Raw genomic sequence first — 20795 nt, forward strand, 5'->3', positions numbered from 1 at the left:
ACAAATCACACCAAGGAGAACTCCAGAGCACCTAGAAGGCTTCTGTACAGGAAATCTCAGGGGAAGAGCAGCCATACTATCAAATATCCCAATTTTGCATTTCACAGAGTCACAGAAAGGTAGGGGTTAGAAGGGACCTCATGAGATTATCTAGTCCAACCTTCTACCAAAGCAGGGGGACCTAGAGCAGGCCACACAGGAACACATCCGCAGGGGTTTTGAACGTCGCCAGAGAAGAAAATTCCACCACCTCTCTGGGCAGCCTGGTCCAGTGCCTTAGCACCCTCACAGCAAAGAAGTTTCTCCTTATGCTGAGGTGGAACTTCCTGTGCTCCAGTTTGTATCCATTGTCCCATGTCCTGTGACTGGGCACCAGTGAGAAGTGACTGGCCTCTTCTTGACACCTGCTCTTAAAGTATTTGTAAACACTGATCAGATTCCCTCTCAGCCTTCTCTTCTCCAGGCTAAACAGCCCCAGGTCCCCTCAGCCTTTCTTCATACAAGAAGAATACAAGTCCCTTAATTGTCCTCACTGCCCTCCACTGGACTCTCTTCAATATTTCCAGGTCTCTCTTGAACTGGACAGAATACCAGAACATTATTTTTCTAGCATGCCATACATGAATAGTCCAGTTTAACTTAGGACAAAGATTAAGGCCAATAGAAAGAGCAAGAACCTCTCAAAACCAACCATCTGCCTCTCAGGTGGTGATGGCATTGATACACTCTAGATATTTCACTGGCATGTACCAGAGAGCTCTGGTGGCAGAGTGTGGGTGGTGTAGAGACAAAAAAAAGCCCAAACCAACTCAAGACCCAGCAGACTGAGCAGGCTGCTCCACAGCCATTCTGCACTGTTACATCCATCAGATCAGGGAGTTGTGCTTTCTAGTTGAGTTAGCAGGAAGGACTAAGTGTTTGCAAACCCCATGGCGACATGATCTCATAACTGAGAGCTCCAGTCTCCAAGCCTCTCAGGAACAGAGGTTTTAAGTTAAAAGTTTCCCTGTACATGTTACACAGGGTGAAGCCTGCTCAGCAATGAGTGCAAGCAGTGCCACATAACGATGACAACTGCAGGTGCAAAGGAGGAAATGCTAGGGCATGAATAGTGCTTCAACATTTATTTTTCCCAAAGACACTTAAGAAGAATTAAACCCATTCTAAAAACCACAAAGCTTTATAACACTTCACAATACATAAATACTAACAGTGCTTCCTGCTTAGACTAAGCAGCAGGGAGGTCTTCTGTTCAGGACTTTATGACACTAGGTACATAAAGCTGGTTTACTTACTTCAGATACAGAACAAGTGACGTGAGAAACGTATGGCAGGCATTGCAGTTTGGTTCAAGGCCAGGAAATTCTCCTGAGAGGAATGCTCTGCTGTTGACTGGAAGCTGTGTTCAGTAGATACTGCTCACACTGTGTACAGATGTCCACGGTCGGCCAGTCTGCCATGGTCCTTGTGTAAAAGCACAGAGGCTGTGCTAGGCAACGGGGTTCCAAAATGACTGGTAGACTGGAGGGGAAGAAGGGAGAAGAAAAGCAGGAAAGTTGACATAGGTTTATGTTAGAAAGCATGGTGCTCCACTCTCCCTCCCACTACTCAATCCAACACTGCTAACTGATCTAGCTAAAAGCATGAATTCCAAAGCAGTCAGCTCCTCCTAGGAAGGCTACTAAGCATCAGCATCATTGACTGACATGTCTGTTGATGGTGTCTCAAAGGGCTAAATGATGTCTGTGACTGACCCAAGATTGTGGCCACATCCTATGTTGTAGGGGATTTTTGCCATTCTGAAGCATGGCAGCAATGCAGGCACTCAAACCTCTTCTGGAGCACCTGCATTGTAAGACAGACCAAACCACTGCCACACACCATTAACTTGAGCAGCCAACACCACCCCTGATGTCTGGCAACTGAAGAACAGGCTTTTGAATCAAAAACTGCTGTGACTTCATTTTGCCTAGATTAGCAGTTTCAGAGCAAAAAGATACCTGTCTTCCCAGTAGAATATATTAACTGATTTGGAAAGAAGAGGACAGATAGCATATGGTTCCAGTCCTTGCTACTGCACATATACCCACAGGGCCTGTTTATTTCACCCAAGCTGGTTTTGAAATACTTCCTATTCTGGGCACAAAAACCCAGGTGCCTGTATGTGTGTGGAAGGACTGAGAAACTGTTTGTGGCCATTACTCTTCAGTCAGTTATACCTCAGACCATTAGCATATTTTTGTTCTAAGTATAAAGTGGCTACTTCTGGCTTGTAGCAACTGATCCCCAGCTGTTGGGGACAGAAGATAATGGAGACTGAAAATCTGCATAGAAATGAAGCTGTTGCAGGGACCCTTCTATGTCTGGGCTAATACAGACCCTTCTGAATCCATTTGGGAAACCTGATAGCTAAAAAGCAAAATGGATTTCAGAGCACCTACACTTCCCCCTTTATGGTCATCTAAAATCCAGAACACTTGCAGAAAACTGTACACTTGTTAGACCAGTGGCTTAACTGGTCATTCAGCATAACACTCAGCTGACCAGCATGAGGCAAACTGCTGTTGGCATGTTTGTAGTTCTGCATGTACAAGTAACCTTTCAAGGTAAAAACAGAACACCCATGCCCCAACTTACCCTAAGCACTCCCAGTGCTCTATTTTGTGTAGCAGCTCTGAGCTCTTCTGCTCTTGAATAGCTGGATCCTCCTCTTTGGAGAGTCTCAGAAGTTTTAGAAAGTGAAGTGGGAGATGTACACACATTCTGAAGGGCATGGACATCTAGAATCACAACACAAATCACCTGAGTTCTCAGGGAAAGACATCCTCCTCCTCAGCAGGAAAAACTGCATGGCATGCAGGTGATTTACTGGTGCACTTAGGAGATAGGCATTAATGCAGTGAACTTTTTGACCCTTGCATAAATAGTATACAGAGTACTCCCAAGCACTTTACACAGGATGAAAGTGTAACCAGAGCTAATGTCTGTGGCACCCTGGCTGGTTTTGCATCTTGTAATATTCTTCCTTCTGTTTTCCTACAAACAAGCTAGAGGGTAGATGTGAGATATCAGTGAGATGAAGGAAAGCTTCCTATGAGTAGGTGAGGTGCAGGAAAACCAGAAAAAGTAAAACACCCCTGTGTGCCGTTGTAAAAACTACACTTGCCTTTATGCAGCAATCACAGCAGACAACACTAAGAGGGAAAAAACAGTTCCTAGCATTATTATTTGAGTAAAGCTCAGCAGGTATCAATATTGCAGCTAAGTGACTTTTGCAAGTAAATCTTAATCTGTGGTTGTGACACAATCACTTAACAGTAAAATAAGCAAGTTTAAGACTCCTCTCCTCAGTTTGCCAGGCCTCCTATTTAGCCTAGTTTGAATCATCTGAAATGTGTTAGTATCCATAGCTTGAAGGCTTTAGCTGCAAATGCCCATTATCTTTCACCCAGCACTAGCACCAGACAGCTACTCAGTTCTCAGTGATTGTTTACTTGTAATCAGTCCGGTGCTTCACTAATAGTTCAAAAAGATTTAACTGAGACTTAATGAGCCTCAAGTTCCTCTTCTCCCCCACAAGCAGAAAACCTGACAAATAAAGTGGATACCAGTATGTCAACTCCTTTCCCAGTCACAGGGTCTAGAGTTCACTTAGTTCCCTTCCTCAACAGAAGACTCTAAAGAGGAAACTCTTAGACCCTTGCTCAAGCTCTTGACTGAAGCTAAATACAATGTTTAGAGCAAAATGCAGAAGTCAAATCTCACACTTGCACAGTACATATAGTTATTGCTAGCTTAATGCTAAAAGTTAAAATTGAGAGACCACTTCAGAGGCAAGTTTTTCCACATCCTCTGCAGCTGTAAACACAGCCTGGCTTCTGCAGTAAGACAAAACTGAAGGGCCCAGCAACCTGTTCCTATCCAGTACTACAACTGTTTGAACACTGAGTATTTTCAGGGCTGTTCTCTCACCCTTTTCTCCCTCCTTATTCAGTCCTTTTGTACCAGCTCACCTGCTGCAGAGGTAACAGCTGTAAGGCCACTTAAGAAACATCTGCTTATGGCAGCTGAAACAGATCTGTGGAAAGGAAAGTTACTTGTGAATGCAAGTGGGAAATATCTTTGTACCAACAGTATCCACTTCCTGCCAAAGAGCAAACACATAAACCAACCTTCTAAAGGCTTTAGATCCACATACAATAACAGAGGTCCAATAAAGGATAGCAGACACAGGAACTGAAAGCTAAAAAGGCAAAAAAAAACCCCAACCAAAAACAGTCTTGCTTGCAGGCCAGTGTTTTTATGGTGCAGAGGTTTGGGGCAGCTGCCAGACAACAGGAGTTTTTAAAAAGGCTCTTGAGCAGACAATAGCTGTATTGTGCAAGAGTGTAACAGTAGTTAGTTGAGGGAAGGAAGACGACAGACATTCTTTGAGGTAGACTGCAGCAATCCCAAAGAGATTAAGTCAGGGAAAATTTGAATCCAATCCTGAAGCAAAAAATGAGTCATAAGGAAGCTGATGAGTCGCTTGAACTTTATAAAAAAGAGGAGGCATTCATACAGAGCTGGCAGTCAGAAGTGATATTATCTTGAGAAAGCTAAAAAAACTTCAGCAACAAGAACACAAAGAGGGTAAGAGAGCCGTTTTAGAACAGGCAGGGAGCAGGCAAGTTGAAGCAAGTTTGGTAAGTAAAGTGAGAAGAAAACAAGGATTCAGTCCCAGAAGCATCAGACAGACTGTGGAAGTAGCATAGCTCTGCTAGCAGGACCCTTTGGCTCTGTCTACACTGCTAAATAAGCAAGGGCAAGCAGCTGACCCCTAAGCCAAGTAGCACAGGCTTCCTCACATGTGTTGCAGAGGGCTTGTACTCACCACATCTGCTCTAGAGGGGCTGGTTGCAACAACTCATCTAAAAGGAGACTTGGTGAATAAGCCAGCTGTGATGCAGTGGACAGCCAACTCTGCTGCAGGTCACTGTTCCCTGTCCCACACATCTTCAAGTTTGCATCCACTCAGCAAAGTGGTTTGAGTCAACACAGCTCAGGTGTCAGTGCTTGAATTAAGAGCCTTTGGTTCACTATTTAACAGTACCAAATTCCAATTAGTTGTTTTGAGATTTCAGATCCAGTGAACAGTCACAGCAGTCAGATCTAATGTGGAAATGCTGGGTGACTTTCTAGGCAACTTATACAGGTTAAGCTTCATTTAAAACCATCACCAGACAAGTATTAGAAGATGTTTACAGCTTAGGGTCAAACTTGGATCAGCTGTAAGAACAAGGTGAGCTGAGGCAGTTCAGCACTGAGGACCGTGAAGCCAGCCAGCTTTTGCAACAGCACAAGGAGAGGAAAGGAGACGTACCTTTGCTCTTGGAAAGACACCATCACTACCTCTTTGGGGGAAGCCTTGCCCTTCCAGCACTATCATTGCATATCTGGTTCCAATCAGCTCAGCAATGGTTGGAGATGGCCACTTGGTAGGAAAGGGACACTCCTATCAAAAGGCAGAAGTTAAGCATCAGATAAAGCCGAAGGAAGAAGATATTGGGGGAGGTTATCCTCAAAATTGGGCCCCAGAAGGCTCATAAACATTTGTCTCCAAGACTCAGCTTTGTCTCTGATATTCAGAGTATCACTTAGACTCTGACAATACCAGCAGAGAAAATAGTAGTTGCTACAGTTTTCAAGTAGCTTGTGGACACCTCATCAGGCAAGCAGCTTTCTCAGTCACCAGGTAGTTAATGTCATCTCCAGAGCCAGCCTCTAGGGAACTCCACCTTTCAGTACAGACTACAGCACAGATGGCATCCTGGCCCTTCATAGGTACATCAAAAAACCCCTTTCCACATCAAAGCACCCTCTTACCCTCTTTCCCAGCACCTACTGGCCTCATGCAAATGGAAACTATGGTCTGGTGGCCAGAGACAACAGTGCTTTTATCCCCAGGTAGCAAGTCCAATCCACCTGCATCCCCCCCACCCACACTGCTGAACAAAGAGGTCACAGAGTTATTGTCTGTTTAGAGACTTGCCAGGAGTGGGCAGGGAGGGATGCAGAAGGAAAGGAAGAGGCAAGGTCACAACACATTGTCAAGACAGAGGAGGGGATGGCCATGATTCAGAAGGTTGCACAGAAGCACACAAAACCCAGCATTGCTCCCACAACAGTCCGTCAGAGCCTGAGGACTTCAGTACCACATACACTCAGAATTCTGTCAGTGATGCTGTGCTGTCTACATTTTGTCAACCACTTGTTCCCTTTACTGCACCTTAAAGGTTGTTTGTAAACCCATCAGGTCTAGAAAGGACAAGGGGAGATGAAGAAAGAAGGACAGCCCCACTGCCAACTACAGTCTGCTCAAGGAAACCTTGACAGACACTTCCAAGTAATGAGTGGTATTTTTCTCTTCTTGTATGGGGAGCCATCTTATTTCATATCATTCAAACTGGGAAGCCTCTACAAGGACCCTAGAGCATACAGTCTTCACTTCAGCTGTTTCCAAGGAGAGAATAATGTCCCAACTTAAGAACAGTGTATGGCCTAAGATAAAAACCACAGACCATGCTTACAGCTTGCACAAGGATCAATGTGTAAGCACTGGTCATTACCAGCTGTATCAGATCAGGCTCACCAGTTGACATGCTGGACTTACAAGTTCCTTGCTTTGAAGGTCTCTCTCTAAAGATTTGGACCTTCCTCTGCGAGGAGGCAGCTGCTGTTGCCCAGCATTAGGTTTAATGGGAGGAGATGTGCAATTTGCAGCAAGGCCTGGATAGAAAAATAGAGTGTTAGGGTGCAGAAAACCAACTGTCACATTCTAAGTATTCACTCCAAAAGCTGCATGCCTTGAGTACCACACTCATTTCTGAAGGTAGCAAGACTTAGATCTATCTCACTCAATCCCCATCAGCTCAGATCACAAAAAGCAGAGGTTACAGTAATTATGCTTGTTAGTAAGCAGTGATGAAGCTTCATTAGCACCACTTAGTTTAATAAAAACAAGTGGTGCACTTTCCAGACACTCATTTAACTTTTACTGTCAATTCCAGGGAGGCCTTTGGGGACGTGCTATCATTGTTTTGAAGCTGCAGGATCTATAAAGGCTTCAGTCAACTGCAGAGGAATGGTTTCCTAAGGGAAACTTCCCAAACTCATCATTTATGTGTTGCAGCTTCTTCTGTAAAGTTTCTTCAGGTGGGAAAGTGTACAGTGATCCCCACACCCAAGGCTTTAAGAAACTCAGCAAGCTACTGACTGTACTTTGTCACCTGATTTAGATGTGCAGCTAGAAGTGCACTGCCTGGTGCGTTTGCAGGATGCTACTGATGACCCATCTGAGGCAAGCCAGGTGCTGGAATGCAGTTTGGGAGCAGTTTCCTGTAGGCCAAAGGACAGAATATTCTTAAGCCATATACCTGATAAACCAATCCCACTTCCTCACAAGTGCTACTGCTAAACAAAACCCAGGACTGACCATAAATGTTCAAGGCTCAGGCAGAAGTGGAGCAGAAAGAGAAATCAATGTGGTACACTTAGCAACTTTACTTTCAATTGATAATAGCAAGTCAATTCCCCTTGCAATCAGAAAGTTCGAGCTAAGCTACAGAAATTTCAAGCTGTCACTCAGGTTCAGTGTAGCTACTAGTTCCCAAGTTTCATCTGTTCAGGAGCCAAAGTCACAAATTCCTTCTAACACAGCTCTTGAGTACACTGGAATCAGAATGCATTGAGTTGGAAGGGACCCTGAAGATCATCTTGTCTAAGCCCCCTGCAGTGACATCTTTGACTAGACCAGGTTGATCAGAACCCCATCAAGTCTGACCTTGAATGTCTGCAGGGTTGGGGCCTTCACCACATCTCTGGGCAATCGCTCCAGCTCACATGTAGCAACACTGCAGTAACAGTTCAAGAGACTGTGCCACACTAACTCAACTCAGCCCCAATGCTGTTATTTCAACAGCATTGTTTCTAGCTTCTCTAGAAAAGCAGAAACCCAATTCAGTTGCATTAGTCTCCCTGTGAAGGTACCTTCTAGTTTAGTGGCAATACATCAACCACAGGGTTCTCAGATGCTGAAGAGCAGACTTGTGCAAATATTGCAAAGATTTTTTGGCTTTTATTAATTCATATCCTTTTTTCCTCAATTAGGCAACTGCATTTCAGACAGAAGTGTTTACAGAAAACAGAGTCCTGTTTGCATGCCAGTGCATCTGTGCTTGACACGTTGTGCTAAGGCTGAAGTTCTGCTGCTCAGAATTTCTGAGTATCACAGTATAACTAAGGTTGGAAGAGACCTTGAGGATCATCGAGTCCAACCTGTCAACACATACCTCATATCACAGTATCTAAACCATGGCACCAAGTGCCACGTCCAATCTCCTCTTGAATGCCTCCAGGGACAGTGACTCCACCACCTCCCTGGGCAGCACATTCCAGTGACGAACGACTCGCTCGGTGAAGAACTTCCTCCTCACCTCGAGTCTAAACCTCCCCTGGCACAGCTTGAGTCTGTGTCCCCTTGTTCTGGTGCTGGTTGCCTGGGAGAAGAGACCAACCCCTTCCTGGCTACAACCACCTTTCAGGTAGTTGTAGAGGGCAATGAGGGCACCCCTGAGCCTCCTCTTCTCCCAACCCCAGCTCCCTCAGCCTCTCCTCACAGGGCTGTGCTCAAGGCCTCTCCCCAGCCTTGTTGCCCTTCTCTGGACATGTTCAAGAGTCTTGACATCCTTCTTAAACTGAGGGGCCCAGAACTGGACACAGGACTCAAGGTGCAGCCTAACCAAAGCAGAGTCCAGGGGCACAATGACTTCCCTGCTCCTGCTGGCCACACTATTCCTAATGCAGGCCAGGATGCCATTGGCCTTCTTGGCCACCTGGGCACACTGCTGGCTCATGTTGAGGCAGCTGTCAATCAGTACCCCCAGGTCCCTCTCTGTTTGGGAGCTGTCCAGCCACTCTGACCCAATGAATATGCTCAGCCTGAATCCCAGAACTAAGCTATCAAGCTTTTAATCATCACACCAGGAGCTATAGAACTCAATTTTGTTTAGGTGGGTTGGATTGGTTGATGGGTTGGACGTGATGATCTTGAAGGTCTCTTCCAACCTGGTTTGGTTTATTCTAAATAAAGGGTTTATTCAACCCCTGTGTGTCATGGTTTATTGGAGAATGGTGCTCCCCAAAATTGCTCCACAGGCATAAAAGTGGGAATTCACCAGTCAAGTTGCTTCCTGCAAATAAATCATCATTTTCTTCCACAAGCTCCTATGCCACATGAAATGCAAGTACACCAATACATCTAGCATCAAATGCCTCACTGTGGGTTGAGTGGGAACAGTTCAGGCCCCTATTGACCAAACTCCTATGCATATTAAAACTGTCTCCCTAGTATCAGGTGATGGAACAAGAAGAAATGACCTGAAATTGTGCCTTGGGAGGTTTAGGTTGGTTATTAGGAAAAATTTCTTTACAGAAAAAGGTGGTCAGGCACTGGAACAGGCTGCCCAGGGAGATGGAGTCACCATCCCTGGAGGTGTTAAAAAACCCCAAAACGTGTGGACATGGCACTTTGGGACATGGTTTAATGGCCATGGTGGTCTTAGAATTATAGAATTGTTTTGGTTGCAAAACACCTCTAAGACTGAGTCCAACTATCAACCTAGCACCATTCAATGATCTTAAAGGTCTCCTCCAACCAAAACAATTCTATGATTCTGCAGGATCTACTCTGAAGAAACCAGAGCAGATCTCGGTTCTACAGGCTGCAGTCATGCCACAAAGGGTGTCTAAATCTTGGACCAGATAATCCTTGAGGTCCTTTCCAACCTGGTACTCTATAATTCAACAATTCTATGAATATGCTCTGAGCTTCTGTAGAGGAAAGGAACTTCATTGAACCTAACAGCACCACATTTGTTCACTTCTGGGACACAAGACTGCCCACATTAGGATTGGAACCTGCCATTCCAGGATGTGCATGTGCAGATCAAATGCCTGAAGTACTTGTGCCTCTCCAGAGTCCTTTCATTTTAAAGGCCTCACCTGAACACCTGGTCCCAGCTGCAGTGCTGTAGCATCAACAGTTTTAAACACAGTGTTGGCATCGTGGAGAGTTAAACTATTGCTTGGAGATGTCGAGGCAGTATTTGGCATCACAAGTGTTTCTGCAGGGAACAAACACCCTCCTCCCCCATACAAACAAGATAAGATATTATGCTATGTAAAGGACAAATTTGATAACCACACACCAGTATTTGCTATTGTAACTGCCAGGACAAAATCTAGACATCATTCAGTTTGAGATGGCGATTAAAATCCTGTTCACTCACTTAGTGGGCAGCCAAGTGCAGACATCCACAACAATAAAAAAGGGCAAGTTGAACATCTTTTGAGCCTTAATAGGCAACAGACAGACATCCTACCTCTATCCCACAAAATCTGCATTCCCACCTCCCTTGCATTATGCATGCTATGGGAAAGATAAGTGGGCACTTGTTTCAAAGGCCATGTTAGTCAACACTGACTTCGCTTGCATACCTGGTAGGCCACTGGGCCTGCTCCCATCTTCTCTTCCTGCTGATGACCAAAGTTTTTGTGGTTGTTTTATTTCTGCTATGAGCTGTTCATGCCAACTGGACTTCCATGGTGTCTTCCCCAGCACCTGCAGGCAAAGAATAGCACCAGAAAGAGCCAGTGGGTAGAGACAGTCAACCAGCAGTGAGAGAACTACTCCTTCAGCAATGCCACTGTTTTACAAGTGCCTCTCACTCAAGAGGCCACTGGGCCCTGCATATGAGAGAACCTTTAGCTAATCTACAGTAGAATTACTTTAGCAGCAATCAAATTTGAAACCAAAAACTCCAGGAATACTTTCAGGACCAGAAAATTTTCCAAATGGAAGAAGCAGCAGCAGAAGCAGGAAGATTGGTCACCTCCATGTCTTGACAGGAGGGCCTGCCCAAAAGTTAAGCATTGTTAAAATATCCCCCTCCCAAATTCAAACCAGTAGATAAGACATCAGCTCTCTTCTTAGAAACTGTCCTGTTAATGCCAGAATAATCATGTTCTGCAGTTATTACACGCAGCACCAGGTCACCTACAGGCTTTAGAGGAGGCTTGGGAGGAGTTAGATCAGCATTGAGGATCCTGTGGTTTGGCTTGATAATGACCTGAAAGAAGAAATGACACTTAAGCAACAGTTCTTTCTCTATTCTGGTACACCCTCCCATTCTGTGAATGATTCAAGACAGGATCTGGGAATGGGGAGGTGGAGAAGGCATAACAAAACTGAGCTGAGAAGCGTAGAATGATGAGGTATACTTACAGGGGTAGATGTGTGGCAACCTAGAGGCAGTCTGAAGTGCTGCACAGCCCTTTGAGGCTTGCACAAGCATACATCCTTCTAGCCTCAGCAGCTCATGCACTGCACCAAGATACCACTGGAAAACGCTGTGCTCAAGCTTTAATGTCAGGAGGGATTCTGACAAGTGCCATGGTTATATCACTTTCATCAGTGAGGACAGTAATTGAATGGGATATCAAGACTGTAACAAGAACTGTAGCAGCAGGCAACTGTATGCACAAGCTAGAGTCCCAGAAACTGCCTTAGAGCCCTACAACAGCAAGCTAGAATTACAGGGCAGGTGGTCATGTCAGGCAGAGTGTCTCCCTCATCAAGCCCTAGGCTTGCTGCATAGGGGAGAGCTGACAATGCAGGTCTTCAGCTGCCTTGTCCACTCACTCTCACTTTAAGGCTGTGTCATTTCCTTTTTCTGTGTGTACACCTTCAGAACAGGTGAGAATGTAGGTAGAACAGCACTGCAGTTTCCCACACTAGCTGTGCTTTCATTCATTTGCAAATTAGACCACTGTTTGCTAGAGAAGCTATGAAGTAGCTTTTGCAGATGGGGAAATCCTCCTTTAGGAGTCCTCTCAGAGACCTAAGCATAGCACTCTATGCTTTCTTGCAACTGCTTGAACTACTACTCTTCAAACCTCTTTGTGCTTCTCCTTGGCCACTGGCAAAAAATACTAAGGAAAAAATTAAAATCAAGACCCAGTTCATCCTGCCACCTTGAGTTACAATTCTGTACTGCACAGTGCATTGAGATGGTACCCTGCAAGGAGCACAAGTAGTTATAATGGATTAGCTCCTTTTCACTAGTATTTGTTTACATATCAATCAAGATCTCATCTCCAGAGAGACGGCATAGCCTTATCTGAAGGCTGGAGCCACACTGAAAACAAGCAGGAGCTGGCATGTGATTTAGTTGAGGCTTTTAAATCCCCTGCACTCTAGCAGCACCAACAAGGAGAAGAGAACCTGATGTCTAGTGTGGTATGCAAAGTTTTTACTTTTTAAAATACCACTCTTCATTACAAGTAGAGCTGTGTCTCATCTTCTGCCAAGACGTCTGTTTGCAAAGCATGCCAATGCCACAAAGCCTTATGCCAATGTTTTAGATTTGCTCCTCGTTCCCAGCTCAAGCTGCAGCAAGTGAACAACATCAGATACAAAAATATCTGAGGTTGTCTCTAAAGGTATCTGGTCATTTTCACCCACCATCCACACTGTTGGAAACCCCTAACACCTGAGCCCTGGAAGAGGCTCAGCTATTTTCCACCCTGACTAAACTCCTGCAGTAGCTCCCATACACTGCCTAGAGGCCTCTGCCTGAGCCTGCACAAGGGACTCAGTCAAAATTGCTCTTGCACTTGCACACATCCCAAAATACCAGGGAAAGTAAGTAACCCAGTAAGAGATGGTGGGCACAGCTCAGCTCACAGAGCCTAGGAGGACACAAGCACCCAAGGCAGAAAGCATAAACAGGCAAGGGGCTGTTTCATGAAACCACTGTGTGCAAGACAGCATAACTGCTCCAAGTACGTATGAGAATCCAAGCCCTGGTAGGACAAAAAGTTTACCATCCAGTTTCATGAAAGCATGACTAACCCAACTTAAAAAGTTATTGAAAATGAAGTGTTTGTGTGGACAAATAGGGGTGATCTAATGCTCAGCCACAGCTGAGCGGGAGACACAAACACCCCTGGACTTGGAAGGACTTTTGGAAAAGGTTTTTGGAGAAGAGGTCTCAAGTGCTTCACAATGAGTTAGAGCAAGGGGCTTCAAAGTTGTCCACTGACTCTAGTCACTGACCTTCCGAAGGGTGTACCTCCTGTGCTGAATGTCATCCATCAGCAGCTCGTAGGGAGAGCGGATGCATTCTCTCAGAGGTGCACAGCGCCGCGGTCGCTCGGTGCTCTTGCGCAGCTTCACACCGCTCTGCAGCTCACGGATGATGCTGGCCTGGGGGGTGGCCTAGAGGAAAACAGCGAGGGCCAAGTTAACAGCTGGCTACAAGGCACAGAGCAGCACCCCTCCCTCCATGTTATAGGGCACACAGAGCAACTGAAGTAATTCAGGAACACAGAACCATGTCCTTAACAACCCTTTCAGCTCATTTCTAGATCAGGGTGTGGTACCAAAGCAGAAAATTGCTTCTCTTTCCAGAAGTTAATTTACAATGAGGGATCTCAGAGCAGGCCTGTCAGGCTCATTCCCAAATTGTGTCATTAACTTGATGAAGGTACTTCAGCCAACCACAGCTTCTGCTGCCAGGCAGCTAGACCCATTTTCTAGAATGCCTACTTGCTGCAAGTGCTCCAGGTGCCAGAGTTTTCTCACGTCATGGCATCCTAAGAAACACAGGGAATGAAATCCCAACTGTTACCATTAAAATCTTCTGAACTCTCAGAAACCAAGGGTTGAAGGGCCCACAGACAAGAGGAAGACAAGGGGAAAGGGATCTCCTACTTTAACCTTCATATCAGTATATATTAGCAGCTTCAGCCTCGAGGCACAAGCTGATAATTCTGACATCTGCTCATCCTGTTCCTACATTAATATCCTAAGATGCTCAGGCATGCAGTATAACCCAGCAACAGTTAAAGATAGGAGTAAAAATAATCAGCTCAATAGCATGTTTAGGAAACACTGTGATGGAAGTGTTAAGTCAACAGCTTATCTAGATCCCAACGGTGATGGCTGCATTATAAACACTGAAAGGGAAGCAAAACAGTTTAGAAAACTGCCTCAGAACAAAGTTTCTGACTGAGAGTTCTTTCCTTTTCCCACTTACAGTATGAAGCATCTTCTCTCAACTCCTTCAGATATCTTGCTGTAATATCAGAAGAGTATTATGAAATCTTTGATTGATGGTTGCCTTCAAGAAGGCGGCTTTTGTGTTGGATTGATCCTGGCTTTGGTGCAGTCATACTTCATCTCCAGAGAACTAGAACTGTCAAGGAGTGACCATGTACTAGCTGTATCTCCTAGGCTACATTGATTATTGTGTGGGAGAACACACAAAAGTCCCTGAGCAAACTCATCAGTATCAGAGACCTCAGAAATAGTTTATCTTGAACCATTTGCACTTTCTAGAGTTGTATTTCACATGACAACAGAACCTGACTGAAAGAGATGAAGAGAGATTTCTGTACTGTAATATTGCCACATTACTTTTGGGAAAAGAATTGCCTTCAGATGGCCATTTCAGAGCTACTTGTACATCCATTTGTCAGATGGAAGTTTCTCACACCTGTGCAAGACAACACAAATGGCTACACCACTCCAAACCAGTTCAACAAATGAATGGCAAGAAGACATCTGTGTTTCTAAAAAGGTCTCACTGCTTAGATTTCAAGGTGGAGATTATCATAGTACCAGGGTTGGAAGGGACCACAAGGATCATCTAGTTCCAACCCCCCTGCCATGGGCAGGGACACCCCACACTAGATCAGGCTGCCCAGAGCCTCATCCAGCCTGGGCTTAAACACCTCCAGGGACAGGGCCCCAACCACCTCCCTGGACAACCCATTCCAGGGTTTCACCACTCTCATGGGGAAGAACCTCCTCCTCACATCCAGCCTGAATCTCCCCACCTCCAGCTTCATTCCATTCCCCCTAATCCTATCACTACCTGAGATCTTGTGACATGTACATATCAGGTCTGTTGAAACTTCACAACCCTGCTTGCTATCAGGCTGTGGTTTACATTTTGGAAGGCCTGTTTTGTGGCAGTCAACATGAAAAAGTGTGGTCCACAGAGAGCCTTAGCTGCTTGGCACCATTCAAGGTATCAGCTCTAATCTGTGGGATCCCACTGAAGCTGGTATACTGGTTCAGTTCAAGTTTGTCAGAGCAACGCAGTCAACTGGTGCTTAGGGACTTGGAAAGGCAGAGGATTTGCAACAGACATCCTGCCTTTGGAATTCATGTCTCCTGAAGGAGCAGAGGCCAAATACACCGGCCTTCAGGCCACACAGCAAAGCTCATGTATTTATTCATGTATTCCCTGCAGAAAAGAGCTACAGCAGTTGATGAGTTTGTGGTTTGAGATAGCTTGCCAGTTTATTTTAATAGATCACAAAACTGAGAATATGCCCAAACACACATTTCACAAACATTTTCATACGAATAGTTTGAGCACGCTTCAAAGTTAAGAGCTATTTAGACAAAGGCAGCGAGGCCACAAGTCTCTCGGGGCTTGCCGTTTGTCTCCACAGACTCCAGACTGCAGCGCATTTGTTTATGCTGGGCAGAGCTCCAGCCCAAAGAGCTATTCGTTTCTGACAGAGCCCTGGCTGTATAAGGCCTTGAAAAGAACTAAGTTGCTTTCTCTGCCCCAAACACACAGGCCAAGATCTATGGAAGGACAGAATGGAAAGACAAGAAAGGCAGGGAGCAGAAGGTAGGAAATACTTCTTCAAGCCCAGCCTCTTTCATCCCTCTGTTTGAACTTGTCGCTGCACAACCACAAAGACAGAGGTACTGACCTTCAGTCCCTTCCATCCCTGAACCAGTACAGACCCACATTGTAACAGTAAACTAGTCCACTCCAGTACTACCACCAACACAACAGATTTCTGGGAGTTTTCAGTCCAGCTACAAGCAAGGAACTTGTACAATTTGTACTGGAACAAGGCGACTCATGCCAGTTCCTGCCAAGCGCTGGAGTTTGGGGCTGATCTGCAGGGAGAAACAGCCAGACTAACTGTAGCCTCAAACTGCCACAGTAACTACTTGGACTCTAACTCCAAAGACTGCCTCCAACGTCAGCTTTAAGTGGTTTAAGCTGAACCACAAAGACAATCTTTGTATATAATAAATATCCACATGAGGTTAGCACAAAATAGCTTCAAGCTTACTCCCCTGCTTATTTGATGGCAAGTCTTTAACTCTTTGAGCTCTTAATCTAGAACTCTTCATTTGTTTTCGAGCTCTACTTTTAATAGTAAGGCCAATGGAAAGCCTCAGAGAGCTAAGGTAGATTAAAAAAGCCCCAAACCAAATGAACCAACTGAAAAACAACCAAACACCCCACCCCCCCCCAAACCCAACCAACCACACAACCCACACCCAACAAAACCACACAACCCCTCACAAACCCAACCAAAACCACCCCAACCACCATCATGAAAGAATTAAATCCCTTACAACGTATTTTGTCCTCTTCTGAAGGGGATTTTTCACCCAATCTTCCATATCCATTCTTCTCAGAAGCTGAGAAGCAAGCACATGAGGTCATTACCTTGCACTGTACAGTGATTTGCTATCTATCCAGCATAACTTAGTAATAATCTGAAAAGCCTAGCAGCCCCCAAAGCCTGAACTTTCCAAGCTACAGTGAATTACTAAAATGGTGCAGAGACAGGAGCCTTTTGCACTGTGAAAACAGACCTCCAGCTGGGTACTCTATTTCTAGGGCAGTGGGAAAGTTACTCTAGAACTAGGTGAGTGTGTGAAGGCAGATGGAAGAGCAGCTAAGGGGTGATCCCAGATGTACCTCTTTGGATGTCTGGATAATGGTCACAAGCTTCCGAAGTTCCCTGTATTCGGTAAACAGGCTCCTACAGGTCATTTCATAATGGCTGCTAGCCTCAGAAGGCCTGGACAAGTGCTCCTCACAGGCCTGGGGGAAAAAAAAGTGAGATATTGAAATGCAAAAAACCCAACAAAGGTAGGCTGGAATAGAGCAAGATTCAGTTCTCAATCCAGGGTTAAAAAAATTAATAGAGAAAAATGTCTTCCTCACAGCCCCTTCGTGGCATTTTCCTATTGCAGATGTAAAGGAACAAAGCAGCAAGATATCCAAACATGTATGTGCAATGATGTCAGCAGCTATGTAATTTATGTATCTTGCACTCTGTAAGGTGTGCTTTGAAGTAAGGACCAGCAGGGGGTAGCCTCCAGTGCAAAGCACAAACCCCACAGCAGATGGAGTCACTTGCCTTGTTATCTTCTGCCCTGGTCAGACTGAGGGATGTGAGGTGTGTCATATTTGGAAATGATGGTTGAGAGGTGTAGTGGTTTGAGCTAGTCCCATAACAAGTGGAAAATATTTGGGTGCAGACATTCTAATCCTAGCTCTTGCAGAACCCCAATACTATGGACAACTGACCTTTTCAGCATCCACAGTCTTCTAGGTTATCAAATTTGGAGACTGTTTAAATTTTTAGAATGCTCTGTGCCTCTTCCTTGATCTTTTCCCTCTAGTGAAAAAAAAGTTCTGGCTACAGGACTCCATAGACACAGCAGTGTGAGAGCCATGCTCAGTCTTCCTTCTTAACTCTTTTCCAGAGGCACTTGCACACAAAGATGGCTTTGCCTTTTCCCTCTGATGGGGAAGCCACGTTCTCCCTCCAAGTCCCTCAGTGAGCTACCCATCTTTTTCCCAGAAATGGCCTTACCCCTCAATTAAAAGCATTGTTCCATCAATTCCCCTAAAGCTGTTACATTTACTAAGTGGGAAGAAAGAAACCTGGATAACATCCTGCAGGGTGGCTGCTGGTTTCATTGCTTTCTCATCCAGATTCAACATGAGGCACAGCAGTTTCTCCAAAGGATCACTAAGTTCTCGCTCTGAGTTGTTGTCAATTCCCCAGTCCAGGGCTTCATAGATCACCACTCCCAGGCGCTCCAACAGCTGAAGGCAGAGACCAAGGAAGCAGTGCACTGCAGAGTATTGTGGGGCTCCCACTTCCCAGCCACAACACATACCCTCTACCACCCCTTGGCACTGAGCACATCTCTCAGAATGAGAAAAGCCTAAAGACAGCAGGATGCCCATCAGGTAGCATCCCTAAATAAGCTGGTTTAAGATTTTAAAGTGAACTAATTTATCTAAGTTATCTGTTAGTAATAAAAAAAACATTGTGAGCTACTCCACAGTAGGCAGCAGCTGGGCACATTGTTTCTCAGTCCTCGAGTTCAGGCCTAGCATTTTGTTCCATTTTCCAAGTTTCAGGGGACAGAGTCACCCTCACAGAGCAAAGCAAATTTAAGCACCTCCACAGTTTCCAAAGACACCTGCATCTCCTGAGCTGATGTTATACTACAGCAGGATTATACCTGCACACATAACAAAGGTGGATATGCAGGCTCACCTTGTCCTCTGACTGCTGAATGCTGTTGCCTACATCTGAAAGTAAAAGAAAGGAGGGGGAGAAAGATAAATGCATATACATTGATAAATGTTTTTTAGAATCCCTGTCAAGGGAGAGTAACAGGAAAAATTCTTGGTAATAAGGAAGAAAACCTCTCTTACTAAGTTCTCTCCCTTGGGGTGAAATAGGCCTATATTTGGGGACTCCTTGAAAACAACATGGGATACTCCTCTAATTGGGAGCATTGCTTGCTAACAGATATCTAACCCCAAGGAAAGCACTAGATCTTTGTCTTCATTCTTTAGGACCCACTTCTGCCCCTGAAGAGTTAGCCCAGCATTAGCCCCTTCAGCAGTTCAACCAAGGGATACCCATGACAAGCTTGCTGCCACTTGCTGGCTACACAAAGTGATAAAAAAGGGAAACTATCATTCATAGATCTGTCATGAGAGTTGCTGTAACAAAGGAACCATACATTGGAAGATGAACAGAGCAGAACATATAATAAAGCCTCAGACTCTTTACTTCAAAGAACATTAAGTGGCAGCAAACTTTCATCACAGCTGTTCCCTAGAACTAAATGACTTATGAGAACACAATCAGGAAAATGAATAGGGCTGTATATCTGTATCATCACTCATCTACAGACCTTAGAAATGAAGACCAGGCAGCAGAATAGCTTCATGACAATACACAGAGAAAAAAACAAGGCATAGGGAAAAAAACATACAACCCCCCCCAATCCATCTACAAAACCAAACCAAACCCACACACAAAAACCCCAAGCGCCCCACTTTGTCCTCACATTTCAGCTTGCTATAGGAGCAGCCTTTGGCATCCACAGCTACCTATGCTCTTACCAGACTTGCGGTACACCTTGAATGAAGCAGTACCATCAGCATGGAGAAAGATGCTTCCAGAACCTTTTATGAATACAGCATGGAGTGATGGGCTCAGCCCCTGAGCCATCTGCTCCATTTTACAGCAACACTGAAAGCAGATAGCCCAGGCTTGCTCCTCACTTATAGGCTGCTCAAAACACTTCAGAATCTCAGCTAGAGAGACCTTTGTCATCCTCTGCTCACACTGTGGAGTTTCCATTTTGACTTTCTCAGCTCCACTCTTAGCCTAGGAAGCTATCCCCTCCAGGTGAGGAAAGTGCTCACAGAAGCCTTTTATCTGCTTTGACTCCTGGGCTGCCTTCACCTCATCTTTTTAAAGAGACATCACTTTAATCTGTATTTGTATGAGACTCCTTGAATGAAAACAGGAAGTATACAACAAAATGGATTCTAAAGAGAAGCCCATACAAAAATCACACCCAGTTTAACTCCATTTTTTCCTAACAAACCTATTAATTGTAATGCTAATGTTGGCAGGCAAGGGAAAAAGTCCAAGTAAAAAAGGGTGGGGACAGGAAATGATGTCTTATACTCATGGAAGGATTCACAGGAGACCACAAAAATGCAATCATTTTGATGGGAAATTCTTATGAAAGCACAAATATTTTACAGTAATCAGCTCCACAGGGCACCTGCATCCACCACAGGCCCCACTCCTGCCTGGCCTTGACCCTTTGGCCCTGCCACAGCAAATTTCAACAGCTGTGGCTGAGATCAATGAGTGTAGGCATGAGGCCAGGCCAGGTGGGCAAGCAGAGTAAAAGCAGCCTGTTAGAAAGGGTGGCTACCAAGAAGATGGAAACTCCCTTTTTACAAGGAGTGAGGTGGAGCAGACAAGGGGTGACATGGAGCAGACAAGGGGTAATGGGTACAAGCTATTCCTGGAGAGATTCTGGTTGGACTCCAGCAGAAAATTTTTCACCATCAGAACAGTCAGACAAAGGAATAATCTCCCAAGCAGTGGACTTCCTCATGCTGGACAGTTTTAAGACTCAGCTTGACAGGGTGCTGGGCCATCTCATTTAAACTCTACTTAGAGCTGGAAGAGTTGGACCAAATGATCCTTGAGATCCCTTCTGACCTGGCATGCTGTGATTCTATGATTCCTTGTTCAAAGTGCTGACATAAATTGCTACTGGTGTGCAGTAAGTTACTCAGTGTTTTCACATTATGTCTGTGTGTGTGATGGGCAGGTGCAGTTGCAGGACTTGTGATGGGTGTCATCCCCTAATAAAAAAGAGTTGCTTCCAGACTGCCTGTAGCATATCACAGGAGACTTCAGCTGCTGCTGTGCTGGCTCCGAACAGCCCAAACTCCCCAGGCAGATACTGAAGAATTGCAAGGTTTAGAATGTGTGAATAGCACTCATGTTATTTTGCCTTCTCACTTATGACATTTCAGGAATGTGGTGTGTCAGTCAGGCCTTGGAGAGGTGTCGAGGCCAGTGTG

At 45.1% G+C, this 20795-nt stretch overlaps 1 protein-coding gene across 2 annotated transcripts; it reads right to left on the reverse strand.

The window, feature by feature from the left end:
- Positions 1–1160: 1160 nt before the first annotated feature.
- Positions 1161–19559, reverse strand: LOC137452276 (protein spire homolog 1-like). Of its 2 annotated transcripts, none has more exons than XM_068160575.1 (16): positions 19305–19559; positions 18445–18479; positions 17820–17984; positions 16845–16970; positions 16496–16561; positions 13157–13318; positions 11100–11168; positions 10537–10660; positions 10042–10181; positions 7269–7377; positions 6653–6768; positions 5363–5494; positions 4014–4078; positions 3167–3194; positions 2638–2780; positions 1161–1521 (listed from the first exon to the last, which is right to left on the reverse strand). In XM_068160575.1, the coding sequence occupies exons 1-16, from the start codon at positions 19543–19545 to the stop codon at positions 1350–1352; spliced, it is 1893 nt and encodes a 630-aa protein (XP_068016676.1). In that variant the 5' UTR covers positions 19546–19559; the 3' UTR covers positions 1161–1349. The 2 variants fall into 2 exon arrangements, with proteins under 2 accessions (XP_068016676.1, XP_068016675.1); XM_068160574.1 differs by having other exon boundaries at positions 10042–10184.
- Positions 19560–20795: the final 1236 nt, after the last annotated feature.

The sequence above is a fragment of the Melanerpes formicivorus genome, unplaced genomic scaffold, assembly GCF_026170545.1.
Source record: "Melanerpes formicivorus ecotype bairdi unplaced genomic scaffold, bMelFor1.0.p_v2 SCAF_51, whole genome shotgun sequence".
Lineage (NCBI taxonomy): Eukaryota > Metazoa > Chordata > Aves > Piciformes > Picidae > Melanerpes > Melanerpes formicivorus.

Coding starts and splice junctions, on each gene's coding strand:
- LOC137452276 (XM_068160574.1), bottom strand. CDS start 19,545: ATGGAAACTCCACAGTGTGAGCAGAGGATGACAAAGGTCTCTCTAGCT. Junction 17,985..18,444: donor TTCAGCAGTCAGAGGACAAG/GTGAGCCTGCAT, acceptor CTCTGCCTTCAG/CTGTTGGAGCGCCTGGGAGT. Junction 10,185..10,536: donor CAGGCCCAGTGGCCTACCAG/GTATGCAAGCGA, acceptor TGTATGGGGGAG/GAGGGTGTTTGTTCCCTGCA.